Source organism: Pipistrellus kuhlii, unplaced genomic scaffold (assembly GCF_014108245.1).
Source record: "Pipistrellus kuhlii isolate mPipKuh1 unplaced genomic scaffold, mPipKuh1.p scaffold_m20_p_14, whole genome shotgun sequence".
NCBI lineage: Eukaryota > Metazoa > Chordata > Mammalia > Chiroptera > Vespertilionidae > Pipistrellus > Pipistrellus kuhlii.
In genome coordinates this window covers 38,767,824-38,786,219 of record NW_023425449.1, presented here as the reverse complement: position 1 = coordinate 38,786,219, position 18,396 = coordinate 38,767,824, and the positions used below count along the sequence as shown (strand labels likewise).

Sequence of the window (18,396 nt, the reverse complement as noted above, 5' to 3'; positions counted from 1 at the left end):
GTCATGCTTTGCTTGGATATTTTAAGTTTGGATTGCATTTTTATATTTACAGCAGTTCTTCAAATAACATTGATTCATTTAACATCGTTTTATTATAACAATGATGAGATGCTGTAGTAACTTAACTCTAGTTTATATCAATTAGCTTATGGTAAAATTGTTTCTTATACATAATTTTGCTTAAAGTCATAGAACCTATTGACTGTTAAATAAGGACTTAACTGTACTTGTTATTCATATTTACACAATATATTTGATTTTTTTTAAATGTCATTGATGTACACTGATTGCTAACTGAAGCACTGCATTAAAATTTGCTTTGCAATCCAGAAAAGTTACTAATGTACAGTTTTTTGTTTGTTTATAGATATTTCTTGTCCTCTGCTAGAAAGTGACTTGGCATACAGTGATGATGATGTTCCATCAGTATGTGAAAATGGGCTTCCTCAAAATTCTCTTAATAAAGCAAAAGAAAATTTTAATTTTCTTCATTTGAATAGGTACTTTTCCCTTGCAAATGAATTGTGTGTGTGTATTTGTGTGTAAATTCCCTAAAACTAAATGAGATAGTTGTTGAAAAATAAAAAAATGCCAACTATTCTTTCTTTTTTTAAATTAAAATATAAAAAAAAAATTGTTCTTGCTGTTGTCACTATAGTAGAAATGCCACTACATATGTATTCTTTTTAAAAACACATATATATTTATATTGATTTAAGAGAAGGAGGGAGAGGGAGAGACAGAAACATCATTGAGAGAGATCATTGAGCTGCCTCCTGCACCTCCCCCCACTTTCCTCACCTCACTGGGTATTTAGCCTGCAACCTGGGTGTGTGCCATGACCAGGAACCAAACCGTGACCTGATTCATAGGTAGACGATCAGCCATGAAGACATACTGGCCAGGCTGTTATTCTTAAAAATCTGTGGAAGTTATTTCCAAATCCATGTGAGTCATGCTGATATGATTGTCCAATGAAATATTAAAAAGTTTTGACTATATAAGTCCATAGTTGGTAGTTTGGGAGGAAAATTTAAACTTTATATTTTTCTAAAACATAACTTATTACTCATTTCTTTTAGAAATGCTTGTTATCAACCTATGTCTTTTCGACCAAGAATATTGATAGTGGGAGAACCAGGATTTGGGCAAGGTTCTCATTTGGCGCCAGCTGTCATCCATGCTTTGGAAAAATTTGCAGTGTATACATTAGACATTCCTGTTCTTTTTGGAATCAGTGCTACATCTCCTGAAGAAACATGTGCCCAGGTAATTCATTGTTGCCTAGATAAGCTGTAGGTAAAGGAAACTTCCAGAGACAAATATAGAATTGCCTCATTTTTTTTCTTTTTGGTACTTTCTTTGCTTACTGATATGTAACTAGGTTTTAAAAAATATATAAAACTAAGGCATAAATTTCTTGATTAAAGAGTCTGGGTTTAAATACCATTTTCACCACTTAATATCTAAGTGACCTTAAAAGAGTTGTTAGATCTCTTTGCCTCATTTTCCTCATTTACAAAATGCAGATAATAGTGTTTATCTTATATGGCTGTTGTGAGAAGTGTACTTGAAAGAGTGACTGCTATGTTGTAAGTACTCAGATATTCTGCTTCTGTTTTTGTTATTTATTTAAAAATTTTTAATGAAAAGCTGTTTTATACTTATTTTTATATTTAACCTAGGTTACAGCAGAAAAGTCTTCTATATTTCTTGAATTGTTTTCTAACTGCTTTAAACAGTTATGTTTTCTAACAATGAGACAAAACGTTTATAAACAGGATTGAGGGGGAAGCATTTTAGTTATTTATTTAGTGAGGGTTTTCTGTTTTATTTTTTCCTTATCACCCTTTGCCCCCTTCCACCCACTCGCCTATTTAAAAAATTTGATGGATTTATATGATAATTTTGGGAAGTTAAACATTGTTCCAGACTAATAAAGTTAGCATTACTGATGTGCTGACTCTAACTGAATGTAAATCTTTTTCTCTCTACTAGATGATTCGAGAAGCTAAGAGAACAGCACCGAGTATAGTGTATATTCCTCATATCCACTTGTGGTGGGAAATAGTTGGACCAACACTCAAAGCCACGTTTACCACATTATTACAGAATATTCCTTCATTTGCTCCAGTTTTACTACTTGCAACTTCTGACAAACCCCATTCTTCTTTACCAGAAGAGGTAATTTGTATGGGGAAATTTATTATACTTAAAAAGAAAGTTATTTTTATTAAAATATAAAAATTCCAAATGCTTCAGAATGAATAAAATGATAAAAGCTTTCTTATCAAAGATAACATTGTTAACTATTTGGTATAAGTGCTTGTTAGGTACGTTGATGTATGTGTATATATATGATGCATACAATTCTGCAATTTGCTTTATATATTTTATGTAATCTTCAGGATATGCCTTATTTCTTTTAAGAGTAACATAGCTTTTCCCATTGTCTTCATGTACCATAATTTATTTATCCAAATCCTTGTGCATATGTATTTGGTTGTTTTCTAGGGTTCTTTTCTATTAAACTGCTATAGTGAACATTCTTGAGTTTTATTTATATATTTATTTTGCATCCTTGGGTTTTAATTTGCATAAGCATTACTATGTGGTTTCTAGCATTATTTTCTAAAAGTGAAATTACTAGCTTAAAGAGTATGCACATTGAACACTTTTTTAAATCCTCCCCTGAGGATATGTTTCTATTGATTTTAGAGAGGAAGGGAGAGACAGAAAAACATCGATCAGCTACCTCCTGTATGTGCCCCAGCAGGGAATTGAATCTGTGTCCCTTTGGTGCATGGTACGATGCTTCAATCAATTGAGCCACACTAGCCAGGGCAATTGAGCATTTTTGATAGTACCAAATTACTATCCAAGCTTATGCCTATTTATTCATTATTTTAATTCTTACCTGAAGATTTTTTTTTCCAGGGGGAGTGAGGGAGCAACACATTGATTGGTTGCTTCCATACAGAGAGAGAGAGAGAGAGAGATGTGAGAGACACACATCGATTGATTGCTTCCATACACCCCCAGCTGGGGTTGGGGATGGAACCTGCAACCCAGTTACATGTTCTTTACTGAGAATTGAACCCATAAGCCTTCAGTGTGGGGGCATATGCTCTAACCATTGAGAAGACAAGCCAGGATTGTTTTATTCTTATTGAAGCACCTCTCGTATTTCACTTTGACTGTGAAAGTGAATTGACTAAAAAACAAACAAACAAACAAAAACACTTTAAGTAAAATATTACCATGTCAGTTACCAGAGTCTAGTTTTAAATATCCTTTTTTTTTTTAAGATATTTCTATTTAAAAAAAATTTTTAAATATATTTTATTGATTTTTTTACAGAGAGGAAGGGAGAGAGATAGAGAGCTAGAAACATCAATGAGAGAGAGACATTGACCAACTGCCTCCTGCACACCCCTACCAGGGATGTGCCCCCAACCAATGTACATGCCCTTGACCGGAATCGAACCTGGGACCTTTCAGTCCACAGACCGACGCTCTATCCACTGTACCAAACCAGTTTCGGCGATCCTATTTTTTAAATTCTTAAATCGGTTATAGGCCTGGTTTATTCATAAATTCAGTATATATAAAAGATTTCTTTTAAAAAATTATTTCTCGCGGAAACCGGTTTGGCTCAGTGGATAGAGCGTCGGCCTGCGCACTGAAGGGTCCCAGGTTCGATTCCTATCGAGGGCATGTACCTTGGTTGCGGACACATCCCCGGTGGGGATGATGCAGGAGGCAGCTGATTGATGATTCTCTCATCAATGTTTCTAACTTTCTATCCCTCTCTCTTCCTTCTGTAAAAAATCAATAAAATATATTTTAAAAAATTATTTCTTTATTAAACAACTTAGATTGTCATTAAAATTGTGTATAATCTATTGTTGCATTTATTTTTATTTTTTTAAGGTGCAAGAATTATTTATCCATGATTATGGAGAAATTTTCAATGTTCAGTTACCTGGTAAAGAAGAACGGACAAAATTTTTTGAGGATTTAATTCTAAAACAAGCTGCTAAGCCTCCTATATCAAAAAAGAAAGCAGGTTAGTTCCTATATCAAAGTTAGTGTGTAATGACTTTGAGGAAGAATAAAACATTAGTTAATGTCCTTGCCATCTTATATTATTACAAGCTTAAAACCTCAGGCATGAGGTTGCTACCTCTGCTGCTTAAAAATCTGTTTTCCATTAAAATAGACTAAGGTTCCTAAAGCCCACACAACCTTTCAAGCACAGCTTCTATCTGTGTGTACTTTGGGCTTGAATTCCTAGTACAGCCCAAATCTGTCTTTCTAAGCCCGTTTTTGGTACTTTTGTTACCTCCCTCCCTCACCTCTTTCCTTACAAAGCATTCTGTCTTTTAAACCATGCACAACATATTTCTGCCTTTTCATAAGTTCATTTATGCTTGCTCTCTGTCAATAATGCTTCTATTCTCACCCCCATTTCTGCCTAAGGAACTCTTTGTTCTTCTAGTATAACTCATATTTTCTTCCTTAACATATGTAGGCAAAATTAATTTATTCTTTCTTACTACTAATATGACATTACATTGATGTAATTATGTCTCTTACTCCCTTAATAATAGATTGATAACTTATTGCAACAATACTCTCATATTTCTTTTTTTGTCCTGAGTACTTGGTACTCTTTAAACAAAATTAACTTCTTTTTATTTTAAATATACCGCAGTTTTTCATTAGTTCAAAAATTAATTAGTAAAAAATACATTTTAATAGAATATTTTTGTCCTAGAAATAATGCATTTTCAAAGTTGTAATTGCCTGTTAAATTATCTAAAAATGGACAGTGGATTGGAAATTAGCATTCCAAATTACATGTTACCAGTTATTGTTGGGGGAATATATTCCATGTTAGTATTCCAAATCCTCTGATTCCTGGCATATGTAAGGAGGATAGCCCTGAAAGCCTGATACTGTGTGCTCTGAATGATTTATTGATATGCTGGGAGAGTAGTAACTAAAACCTTCCATTTATGTGAAGTTTTGCAGGCCTTGGAGGTACTCCCAGTAGCACCACCACCTGAGCCAAGACCATTGACAGCAGAAGAATTGAAACAACTAGAAGAACAAGAAGAAAATACATTTAGAGAACTGAGGATTTTCTTAAGAAATGTTACACATAGGCTTGCTATTGATAAGCGATTCAGAATATTTACTAAACCTGTTGACCCTGATGAGGTATTAATTTAATCTTAGAAACAGTTTTTTAAACTATAATGCTTCTAAAGTAGAGATTATTTAAATAGTTCATATGGTTCTCTGCCTACACTCTGAACTTGTTTTCTCTATATGAAAACCTACCAGGAATGTCTTAAGCACATAGAAACCTCAAGAACTATTGAACACATTTTCCTTTCCTACAGAGAATAGACAACTAAATTTGTCTGCTCAACCCAAACATTCTAGAAGCAATCTGTGAATGTCTTAATGCTACATGATCTTTTTCTTATATACACAGAGTGAGTTGGAGAGCAAGCTTTTGCATTTTCATTGAAGGATGGGTGGCGTTTGGTTGAGGAAAGAGATATAGGCTATTACTGGAGAGATAGTTGCTCAAGACTAAGAATAAATACAAAATAAAACCAACCTTAAAGAGTCAGAGGTTTCATATTAATATATTATCATTATCTCTTATGTATTCATTCTTCCTCTCGTATTGCTTGACAAAGAAACTTTACTCAAATGTATTTTTGTTCAGAATTAATTTAAGTAACTTGGTCATTTGCTTGAATTTTAGGTTCCTGATTATGTTACTGTAATAAAGCAACCAATGGACCTTTCATCTGTAATCAGTAAAATTGATCTCCACAAGTATCTGACTGTGAAAGACTATTTGAGTGATATTGATCTGATCTGTAGTAATGCTTTAGAATACAATCCAGATAGAGATCCTGGAGGTAAGCATTAGTGGAATGGGGGCTACTAACTAACTTCAAGGGTTGATTTTATGCCAGGTGCTATATTATAAACACTTTACATTCATAGTGCCACTTATCCTTATACCAGCCTTACCCCTTACATTACAACGAAGGAAAATGAAGTTTTGCAAGGTTAAAGAATTTATTCAAGGTTATACTGCCAGGTAGTGGCAGAGGCAGAATTTGAATGCAATTTTCTTTCACTCCAAAATCCTTGTGTTTATTACATAATATATTCTCTAATAAGACTCAATATTGCATAACAACTTAGCTTGTTTCCATTGTATGTTAATATTCTTTCTCACATTGGAAAAATAAACACTGTAATCAAATAGGTTTGAAATAATTTTCTTGGTTATGACCATTATAATTTTTATTACAAAAGTAATACAATATTTTAAAAACTAAGTCTTCTATTTCTTTTCTTCAAAGGTGGACACTTAAGTTTGAGGATATCTTTTCAATGCATGTACCCATTCTCCCCTTACCCAATCTATTAAAAACTTTATAAAGTACAGTGTTTTTAAAAATTACATATTTCTTTATATACATCAGAAGTGGGGAACCTTTTTTCTGCCTATGGCCATTTGTATATTTACAACATCATTTAATATAATTCACTTAGTATAAGTTTATGTTCCTTTGAAAAAACCTCCTAGATTTACTGAATTTTGAGTCCCACATGGGGTTGCCTTGGCAGGACCAGACCAAAGGATTTCGAGGGCCTTATATGGCCCACGGGCCAGACATTCCCCATCCCTGGCACACATAGTGATGCATTCAAATATCTAAATATTTGAGATAAACTTATTTCCAAAAATATTTTTTCTTCCGGTGCTTCTTTTTCTTTTTTAGCATCCTGTTCTTGTTTTATAGATGCAGTGTCTGTCCTTAACACTTTCATATAGTTTTAATAGTCTGTTTCCTACATTAGCTATCCTTTAGTACATTGGCTGCTACAGTTGTTTGTGCTTGTAAATAAGATTAATTAGCATAGGGGCCTACTGAGTTTCTTCAGCATTTGAGAAGCTCACTAGTCTTCTACTTCACTTTCCCTGGGCTTTTCCAAACTTCTGATGGTAAGCAGTGAAAACAGGCTACCAAACTGGGAATGCCCCTTAGCTAGAAGGAAGGAACATTTACTGTGAAAGCAGTTTTTTTTTTCTCTTTGGCTTCTCTTTCTGACCATGTGGCAGCCTAAAATTACTTTAGACCAGTGGTGTTCAAACTTTATGAAGTATCAATCTCCTAAAGAACTTGTTGAGATTAAGAGTTTCTGAATCTGTAGATAGAATAAAGGCCTGAGAATTTGCATTCCTGGCAAGTTCCTCAGTGATCCTCATGCCCCCACACTTCTGAAACAAATACTCCAACTTTGCTCTGCTTTTCTTCAGGCCAAATGCCATGTTAGAAGCCCCCTCCTACATCCCTTCTGATATTGTAGCTATTGCTGTCATCTTCATCTTGGGTGTGAATATTGCAGCCATTGCCCTGTGAGAAGGACTGATAAAACCTATTCAATCAACCTTGTATTCACTCATTGTCTGCTTTCTGCCTCAGCATATTCCAGTTTACAGTAGTTAGACTCAGTTTAGGATTTCTTCCAGTGTTTCTTGTGTAGGTTTGCTCTTTCATTATCTTTGCTTAGTTTCTCTGTCAATGCAGTAACATGCTCTATATCTCTAGAATTACTTTACATTCTGTTCACTAGTAACTGATAGACTTCCTTTCTGTTTTTGTTTGTTTTGTCATTATATTTAATTTTGCTATTGATTGATACTTAGATTTTTTTTTTCTGATATTTCAAAAAGGTATGGATAGGACATAGCAATAAAATTTTTTGAATTTATTGCCATATTGAATTAGATGTCTAGGACACTAGATTGCACAAGAAAAGAATTACACAATTTTTGTAACTGTTACTATTCATGATAAAACTAAAAAAAAAAAAAAGAAAAAAAAAAGGAATTGTAATGGCTACAATCTTAACCTAAAATGTTAAGTTTATTTTTGGTAAGTTATTAAAAGGAGAAAATTTTAAATTCTTTATTCATTTTTCAGATCGTCTTATTAGGCACAGAGCATGTGCTTTAAGAGATACTGCCTATGCAATAATTAAAGAAGAACTTGATGAAGACTTTGAGCAGCTTTGTGAAGAAATTCAGGAATCTAGAAAGAAGAGAGGTAAAAAAAAAATGATTTGGCATTAGAAAAGGGTGCTTTTAATGAAGTGTGAGTGCTTTTAATTAATCCTTCAGGTAATTTTGAAATCTAGAAATTTAATTTGACGTTTTGTGTGTCTATTTATAAGGTTGTAGCTCCTCCAAATATGCTCCATCTTATTACCATGTGATGCCAAAGCAAAATTCCACTTCTGCTGGTGATAAAAGATTGGTTCCAGAGCAGAATGAAAAGCTCAAGATGCTCAATATTCCTGTGGCTTGCAGCACTCCTGGTAAGTGCACTTGGGTGATTTTTACTTATGAAATTGTAACCTTTATGCTCTTCCAATGCCATTTATTTTCTCCCTCAGTTTCCTTTATTTATGTTGATTTAGTGAATTATATTGGTTTGGTTAATACTGAGGCAGCTATGCATTCTTGAAATCCAGATTGTAACGGTATGCCACTTGCAGGCCCAATTCATCTTCATCTAATTGTGGATTGATTTGATTTGAAACTAATTTTCATTTCTTTAAAATCCTAGTCATTTCCTATTTCTTCTTTCTTTTAGGGTATACCTTTATAGGGTACCAACCCAAAGCCTGTGGATTTTCCAAAGACCTCCCTTCCTTGGCAGGCTCTTAATTCCATGTTTTGTTCTTTAAGCCCCATGAATGTGAAACTCTCAGCTCTTTATTCATTTTCCCAGATTTAGTTGTCTTAATTCCTTAATGCCTTATTAGACACCAGTGCTTTTATTTTTTTCTTTTTATTTTTTATATATATTTCTTTATTGATTTCAGAGAGGAAGTGAGAGGGGGAGAGAGAATCATTGATCGGCTGCCTCCTGCATGCCCTCCATTGAGGATTGAGCCCGCAACCCAGGCACGTGTCCTTGGCTGGAATCAAACCTGGAACCCTTCAGTTCGCAGGCCGACACTCTATCCACTGAGCCAAACCACCTAGGGCAACACCAATGCTTTTAAACAAATTTTTAAAAGTGTGTGTGTATTTTACTGGGGTTGGAATTTTCTCTTATTATATTGTATGTTTTTCCTTTCCGGGATAATTGATTTGAGATAGGTAAGGCCTACTTTTGTAAAAATGGAAAGAGATAGGAAGGAAAGGAAGTATGAGAAAGGCAAACCAGCAAGAAACCTCTACCAGAGGGTTCTCAGTCAAATGAACTGTAAAAGTAAGTATATATGTAGAAATTGAGGACATGGAAAATGACTTCCTTAAAACAATCCATTTCTAACTATATACCCAACAGGATTGCATGCATTATGTTACCAGAGACACATACAAGAATGTTCATAGAACCAATATTCAAAATAGCCCAACACTTGGACCAACCCAAATCTCCATCAACAATAGAATTGAAAATGAGGACTATTTTCAACAGTGAGGATGATTAAATTTCAACTACAGTTAACAGTATAGATGAATCTCCTAAGCATAATGTTACAGTATCGTTAAATATTGTGTCTGGTCTAATCTTTGTATACCTTAGTTTCATCATCTGTAAAATTATGTTGATAATGGTAACAAACTGATCAGGTTTAAGTGAAATTTCAGCATACATTAAGAACTTATAAGAGTTTCTGCTGTATGATAGGCATTTAAGTGTAAGCCATTTTTAATCTTGCCTTTTCTCTAGTTTATTCCTCAGATTACTGCCCAAATGTTCTTTGTAATACATGCAGCAGACAGATCATCCATTGCCCTCCTTAAAATTATTCAAGGTTTTACTTTATTATTTTTTTAATATATTTGTATTGATTTCAGAGAGGAAGTGAGAAGGAAAGAGAGATATAAACATCAGTGATGAGAAAGAATTATTGATCGCTGCCTTCTGCATGCCCATAATGGGGATGGAGCCCGAAATCTGGGCATTAACCAGGAATCGAACCGTGACCTCGTGGTTCATAGATTAATGCTCAACCACTGAACCATACCAGCTAGGCATTATTCAAGATTTTTTTAAATTATTTTTAAATATACTTTATTGATTTTTTACAGAGAGGAAGGGAGAGGGAAACATTGATCAGCTGCCTCCTGCACACCTCCTATTGGGGATGTGCCCGCAACCAAGGTACATGCCCTTGAACGGAATCGAACTTGGGACCTTTTAGTCTACAGGCCAACGCTCTATCCACCGAGAAAACCAGTTAGGAGTATTCAAGATTTTTAAAAAAAAATTATTCAAAGTAAAACTCAAACTCCTCAGAATCACAAGTCATTGCCCACTTCTCTGCCTTCTTGTAGTACTATATATTTGTTTCTATACAAACCATGCAAAACTATGGTGGTTTCTCAAACTTGCTTATCCTATTATATGTCAAGGTATTTTTCTCCCCCCATAGACTTTACAAAATTGTTGAGTGTTCTTTTATCCTTTTTCTTTTAATTCTCTGAAGCTCAGTTGAAGAGAAAGATCCGCAAAAAGTCGAAGTGGTACTTAGGCACCATCACAAAACGAAGAAAGATTTCACAGACAAAAGATGGCAGCCAAAATGTCACAGATGACAAAATTGAGAGTGATACAGAGGAAAATCACGATACAAGTGTAGACCACATCGAGACTGGAAACACAGGAGAGTCTTCAATGGAAGAAAATGAGATGCAGCAAAATGGCTCTGAAAGCAAAATAGATTTGGGAAATAACTCAAGTATCTGTAGCATTGAGAATGAACTTGAATCTGGGAAGGCTGCCACAAGTACAGAACTGAAGAAAGATAAGATTACTTGCAATGGAGATTCTTTAAGCTCTCAAATAATAAATGTTTCTAATGAAAGTGAAGCAAAAGGTAAGTCTCAAACAACTTCCTGGTTTTAAAAGATGTTTTACTCCGAGTTCTTAAGCAACTAATTACCATCTCAATTTAGCCTTTTGTCCTTGTCTTTTGTAGTGCAGGTGTTAATTCATTAGGAAAGATAGCAGTATTTTTAATATTTTTTATTAACTATGGATCTAATAAATTCACTGTTGCTAAAAGAATACTGTGGCATCTACTAGACCTGGATTTGAGCCCCTAGTCCATCCACTACTTGGTAGCTTGTGACTTTGGGCAAGGTTCTTGACTCAAAGTCTCAGTTTTCTCTTCTGCAGAATTGGGGCAGATAGCTGCTGGTAATGAGATATTTTGAGGATTGAGTAAAATCTAAAGCAAGAAGTGAAGGGATTTGGCTCTGCAATTTTTAAAAATATATATTTTATTGATTTTTTACAGAGAGGAAGGGAGAGAGATAGAGAGCTAGAAACGTCGATGAGAGAGAAACATCGACCAGCTGCCTCTTGCACATCCCCCACCGGAGATGTGTCCGCAACCTAGGTACATGCCCTTGACCAGAATCGAACCCGGGACCTTTCAGTCCGCAGACCGACGCTCTACCACTGAGCCAAACCTGTTTCGGCTCTGCAATTTTTTAAAAAGCTGGCAAAATAACCTAATTTTTAAGCAAGATAAGCCGTTTCTTGTGGTTCTTGCTGAGTGGTGTAGAACAACTGTAACCATCATTCCTCTATTTATATTGTAGGTTAAGTCCAAGATTATATTCTAATTCTGCTTCCAAAGTTTTTCATTGAGAATTGTCTTCATCTGGATGGATCATCTTGGATCTTTGGCAGTAGATTTGTTTGATTTTTGGAAAAGGCAAACATTATTTTGTCTTAAAGTAAAAAGAGCAGGAATAGGGTAAACATTTTCTTTTGGTCAATGACAAGTATTAAGTGAGTTAATGAGACTTTTTTTCCCCCAGTGGCTTATATGCTTTAGGTAAATCTTTTTCAAATACTTCCTTGAAATGAGTTCCAGTGTGTTTGAGTAATCATAGCAGAAGGGACTAGGATACAACCTTTCCAGTATAGATACTTTAAATGTTAATCTTCTGACTATATAATTTAGTATGTTTTCTTTTATTATTATCGTCTTTAAAAGGACACTATTTAGTGGGACATGTACTTGTTTACATATTAAGAGATTTGGGTTCTTATCTGGGATCTTATAACAGGTATGTTAACCTTAGAAGAGTCAGTTCACCTTTCTTGGCTTTGTTTTTTTAATCTATCAGTGAATAGATTGTCCTAGATTAAGGGATATGCAAACCTTTTTTGTATAGTGCCATACACGAAATATTTAGCCACACGGTATCTGTCACAACTACTTAAACCTGCCAGGAAAGCCACACTGACAAGCATATGTAAAATGGGAGTGGTTGTGTTCTAATAAAACTATTTATAATGCTAGGCCAGATTTTGTCTGTGGGTGGTCATTTGCAACTCCTATTCTCAATTACTGAGGTTCCTTCCAGCTCTTAAATTTTGTGAGTGTTATGCCTAAGTAGAAAATAGTTGAGGATCCCCCTAAAATACTCAATTTGAGAAATACTCAAATGTTCTTAATTTTTTTGTGTGTAAATGGGATCATTTTAATCTTACAGCAGAATCAGTATACCAGAATCGGTATTTGTGTCTTAATAAATATGTCCTGCAATTTAATCTAATATTTATTTACTTTAGGCATTATAATGTATATTTACCAAATAGTAATGTTATTTAATCACTCCTTCTAGAAAGGTGGATTCTGCAAATGACTCGAGCTAGACATTCCCAAATAGAGCAACAGCAGCTCATCAGTGCTGAAAAGGCTTTGGCAATTCTTTCACAGCCTACACCCTCACTTGTTGTGGACCATGAGCGATTAAAAGTATGTAAATTGAAATTGTAATGCTGTCATTATGTATATTAGTACACCAAAAGGGAACTGTAATAGTATTTTGTATCAATTCAGTATGTAATAAATAATGATCTTTTATGAAAGCATAAGTTTGGCATAGAATAACTTTTATAAATGTGGTGGTTGGAGGTGGCTAGTATATTGATATTACAGTTTTAACAGACTAGATTACATTACTTATTCCACAAATTGTTTTTATGACTGTTACCTATGACTATTTTAGTTAGTTTTTACTTAGCCATAATGGCATGTTTTTTGAGGTAGTGACATATCCTGCTATGGCCAGACTTGAAGAATCAGAAATCCAGTGACCATTTCAGTCATGAGAAAAAAACACTAAGCAAATGGAAAATCCTTTTTATAAGAAAAATAATTGTAAAGTGGTGAGGTAATTCATCATTTATGAAGTTCTTTCCCTTTTTATTTCACATAATGAAATTAGTTACTATATACTGATAGTGTAATAAAATATCCTGCAAAAATGGTGCTTTTCCCCCCTATTAATCTAGTTCATCTGTAGAGATTTATGACTAGAATTGAAATTGGCAACCTCCTCAGCTATAGTTTTTAGGATATAAGTTACCCAGGGCAGAGACTAGGATCAGAGAATGATGATAAAAGTTAACTACAACCAAATTACAGCGCCATCATCAGAGCTGCCATGTCACGTCAGGTGATGTGGTCTGTCCTCGCTCTGGTTTATATGCTAAAAATTTCCCCAGTGTTCTAAAGTAAAACATCTCAGAGGATTTTCTCTCACATGTACACACTTATATTTTATTTTAGAATCTTTTGAAGACTGTTGTTAAAAAGAGCGAGAAATACAATCTTTTTCAGTTGGAAAATTTATATGCAGTAATCAGCCAGTGTATATATCAGCATCGCAGGGACTATGACAAAACAACACTTATTCAGGTAAACTAATATACATAAGAAATTAACTTATTTTATAAAAATCTTTAAATACCATTATTTAATATATGCAAACAATGGAACTATAATATCAGCAAATTATGGGGAAACCGTTATTTTCTGTATGAATGAAGATATGTAGCTCCTTTTTAAGACATACCTATTTTTCTTGATCTTGCTTTGCAATGGGCATTAGAGTTCTAACTTTTAAAAATAGATACTAGAAAAGAGGAAATTAAAAAAAGATACTGGATGATACCTATATAGTATAATATAAATTTACTGATACCAAATATATACCTACTAGTATATGTAGTATTTAGTATACCTACTAAAATATACTGTGGTACCTACATGTTATCATATATGTGATACTATTGTAGTACCTATAAATAGGTACATCAGTGTCTTGATTATAACTATTTGAATTTAATATAAGATGATCACATCTCAGACTCATTTGAAAGGGATTTAAATAATGAAGTCCCATCAGTGATTTCAGTTTATATGATAGTCTTAAATACTGAACTAAATTTTTGTTTTCAATATCAGATATATGCATGGGTAATAAATTCTTAAGGGTATTTACTGGGGGGGGGGGGGGGAGCAATAGAATAATGTTTCTTTAGCTTTTCCACATTGAAACTTACTACTTTTCCTTTCTACCCTTTATCTAGAAAATGGAGCAAGAGGTAGAAAACTTCATTTGTTCCAGATCCTGATGTCATGGTATCACATATTCTTTATATTCTGTTTTTATTTAGTTCTCCTCTGTCATGTTCACATAACTGATGCAAGGTGAAATCTTGCATCGTTAAGAAAAATATTAAAATAGTAAATAAAAATATTTAAACTTTTAGTATCTGTATATGTGTAAGATAAATTACAAAGATAAAATACTGGGAATTGGATGGAACAAGGCACATAGTAATAGTAATGCTATGGCATATCAGTAGTTGAACTATGGACAACTCAATATAAAGATAGCTAATGTTTTATAGCATTGAAGAGTAATTAGTGACATTGATACTTTTTTGTTTTAAGCACTTTTAATTTTAACTGTCCTGCAGTAGTTTATTGCATCAGACTAGAAACTTAGCCATTGTATCTTTGCCATCTTTTGTTGTCTTCAGTATCCGTCTCTCATCTACTTTTAGCTTGCCCTGCTCATTCACATAAAAGCCAGTGTTCAACTGTTGAACAGCTTTTTAATAGCACAAAGTTTTTATATTTGAAAAATGTTTATATCCTTCTAAATTTGTGTTTAGGTTAATTCTATAGATATCTTTTATATGCAATTATATAAATATAATAAATTTTGTAATAGTGATATCAAAAATACATTTTTTTCTTAAAGGAATAAAACCATTCACCATGCACATTCTTTTTCTTTTCTTTCTTTTTTTTTTTTAGGAGCCATTCTAATATTTGTCAAATAGCTTCTGTTGGAAACTTTCTAAAGGAGTTAGGGGATAATGATCTCAAATGAGATATTCTGGATTCTAATAGTTTCCTTTCGTTGAGCTGCCTTTCGTTGATTTACCTGGATATTGTATTTAAAGCATTTAAAACCCCAGTAATTCAGATACCTTAATTAAAAGATAATCTCTTAGTAATGCATAAAGCAATGCCATTCACTATAAACATCTGAATATGTGCATATTTCTGGATTCATGCACATATACACATAACATTCTTATTTTTATTGAAATTTATTATAATTTATTCCAAATGCATCTTTTATAACTAGGATTTCATTTTGTATGTATAATTTCTGTAATAAATATTAAATGTAAAAATTGTTTCTCAAATTTGTTTCTATTCATCATTTTAAATTGTTCTAAAGATAATTCAGTGCAAAACAGGTACAAAATTTTGTTTCATGTTTCTAACTCTATCCCTCTCTCTTCCTCTCTGTAAAAAATCAATACAATATATATATTTTTTTTAAAGTACAGTCAGTCGCCGGGACCGGTTTGGCTCAATGGGTAGAGCGTCGGCTTGGGGACTGAAGGGCCCCGGGTTCGATTCCGGTCAAGGGCATGTACCTTGGTTGCGGGCATAGCCCCAGTGGGGGGTGTGCAAGAGGCAGCTGATCAATGACTCTCTCTCATTGATGTTTCGAACTCTATCTCTCTCCCTTCCACTCTGTACAAAAATCAATAAAATATATTAAAAAAATAAAAAAATAAAAGTACAGTCAGTCTATAGTAATTAGACAAGAAATAGAAATGAGATTTCCGAATGGGAAAAGAAGTAAAACTACTCACAGTTGACATGATCTTATAAAGAGTCTACAAAAATGTTAAAGCTAATAAATGAATTCAGCAAAGTGACAGGAATGAAGCTCAATAGATAAAAGTCAGTTTTATTTCTAAACCTTAGCAATGAACAATACAAAAAGGAAGTTAAGAAAACAGTGCTATTTACAGTATCATCTAAGACAATAAAACACCTACAAATAAATTTAGGAAGGTACAGGACTGTTGCTGAAAGAAATTAAATACCCAAACAAATGGAAAGACATCCTATATTCATGGATTGGAAGACTTAATGTTATTAAAATAGCCATATTCCCAAAAGATATCTACAAATTTAGTGCAATGCCTATTAAAATCTCAATGTAGCCAAAACCGGTTTGGCTCAGTGGATAGAGCATCGGCCTGCGGACTCAAAGGTCTCAGGTTCGATTCCAGTCAGGGGCATGTACCTTGGTTGTGGGCATATCCCCAGTAGGGGGTATGCAAGAGGCAGCTAATCGATGACTCTCTCATCGATGTTTCTAACTCCCTCTCTCTTCCTCTCTAAAAAATCAATAAAATATATATTTTTTTAAATGTACTTTTTTTTTGCAGAAATAGGGAAATCAATGTTCAGTTAATAATGGAATTGCAAGGGACTTTGAATAGCTGAAGCAATCTAGAAAATTGGACTCACACTTCCATATTCCAAAATGCACATTAATAAAAAAGTTACATTAATAAAACATGGTATTGTCATAAGGACAGATATAATCAATGGAATAGACTTGAGAGTCCAGAAATAAATCCATATATCTATGGGCAATTGATTTTTTTTTTTAATCTTTATTGCTCAGATTATTACAATTGTTTCTCCTTTTTCCCCCCATAACTCCCTACCACCGGTTTCCGCCCCACCCTCTGGCCTTCCCCCCCCACCCTCCGCCATTGTCGTTATCCATAGGTGTACGATTTTAATCCAGCCTCTTCCTGCACCCTCCACATCCCTTTCCCCCTGATAATTATCAGTCCACTCCCTTTCTATGGGCAATTGATTTTTTACCATGGTGCCCAAGACCATTCCATGGGGAAAGAATAATCCCTTCAACAAATGCTGCTGTGAAAATTGGATATAAACATGTAAAAGAACAAGGCTGGACCTTTATTTCACACTGTATACAAAATAATTTAATAAAATGGAACAAAGACCTAAATTTGAGAACTAAAATTAAAATTCTTTGAACACAAGGACCTAACTTTATAATCCTAAATTTGGCAATTATTTCTTAAATACAGCACTAAAAACACTGGCAACAAGACAAAAATTAGATAAATAGGACTTAATCAAAATGTAAAATTTTGTGCTTTTTTTAGAGATATTATCATAAAGGGCTATTTGGTTAGAACATCGTCCTGTACACCAAAAGGTTGTGGGTTTGAGTCTCAGTCATGGCACATACCTAGGTTGCAGATTTGATCCTTGGTCAGGGAATGTATGGCAACCAATGGATATTTCATATCTCTGTCTCTAAAATTCTATATAATAAAAAGCTAATATGCAAATTGTCCCCTCCACCAGGAGTTTGACCAGGGGTTGGAGCCAGCCAGCCAACCACCCACGTCCCCCTCCTCTGATCCCACCCGGATCAACCCCTACCCCCACCCCAATCAGGACAAGCCCCTGAACTCCACCCATGCATGAATTCGTGCACTGGGCCAATAGTAAAATAATTATAATAAGACAAATCTAGAATGAGGATTAAAATACAACAACAGTTTCAGTAATGGATGTAAATGCTTTTGATGACTTAATGATTTTGAGGACTACTGATCAAATACTTTGGAAGATGCCCCTCTATTACAATTAGTCTGTTTTTTCTGCATTAGATTTTGGGAGGAAGATCACAAAAGTAAAGTGATCATGTCAAGTCACCTATTATCAATGTCATGATGATTGGCATTGACCACAGGGCAGAAACAATGTTTCTCAGATTTCTCCAATGTCAAATTACTCTTTCCCTCCTTTTGGAAGATCACTGTGCACTGCCTACTGTTAAATAATGGGGAGTGATGCTCTTCCTTTGCTTTTTTATTTTAATTGTCTCAGGGAGCCCTATAAATATGTACTGCAGTATTGTGGTTACTTCAGATTCAATGTCTTCACTACCACCACCACCCGTACACACACTCTACTTTTTTGCACAAAATAATGCATTTGAGATTGCCCCATAAAATGAGTGACTTTGTTAGGACATGAATATAAGTTGATTATTTTTTGCTGAGGGGTAATGTGGGAGTAAAAACGCATTGCATAATAGGACCTTAAGTAAAAGAGTGCTAGTTTGCCCTCTAACACCATTCTCTCATTCCTGGCACC

The 18,396-nt window shown here is 34.2% G+C and overlaps 1 protein-coding gene across 8 annotated transcripts in view; it reads left to right on the top strand.

The window, feature by feature from the left end:
• ATAD2 (ATPase family AAA domain containing 2) overlaps positions 1-15,590 on the top strand; it is a 59,652-nt gene extending 44,062 nt beyond the window's left edge. Inside the window, exons 17-29 of one of the 8 annotated variants that reach the window (XM_036437195.2) lie at positions 368-500; positions 1,083-1,269; positions 1,999-2,184; positions 3,934-4,069; positions 5,030-5,226; positions 5,786-5,945; positions 8,028-8,150; positions 8,278-8,421; positions 10,549-10,938; positions 12,704-12,837; positions 13,654-13,782; positions 14,457-14,508; positions 15,193-15,590. In XM_036437195.2, coding sequence (XP_036293088.1) covers positions 368-500; positions 1,083-1,269; positions 1,999-2,184; positions 3,934-4,069; positions 5,030-5,226; positions 5,786-5,945; positions 8,028-8,150; positions 8,278-8,421; positions 10,549-10,938; positions 12,704-12,837; positions 13,654-13,782; positions 14,457-14,501 — 1,964 coding nt within the window. In that variant the 3' untranslated portion in view covers positions 14,502-14,508; positions 15,193-15,590. Of the gene's footprint in view, positions 1-367; positions 501-1,082; positions 1,270-1,998; positions 2,185-3,933; positions 4,070-5,029; positions 5,227-5,785; positions 5,946-8,027; positions 8,151-8,277; positions 8,422-10,548; positions 10,939-12,069; positions 12,210-12,703; positions 12,838-13,653; positions 13,783-14,456 lie in introns of those variants that run through there. The other 7 variants (XM_045581504.1, XM_045581502.1, XR_004987792.2 and 4 more) reach the window with 7 other exon arrangements.
• The last annotated feature ends 2,806 nt before the right edge of the window (positions 15,591-18,396 follow it).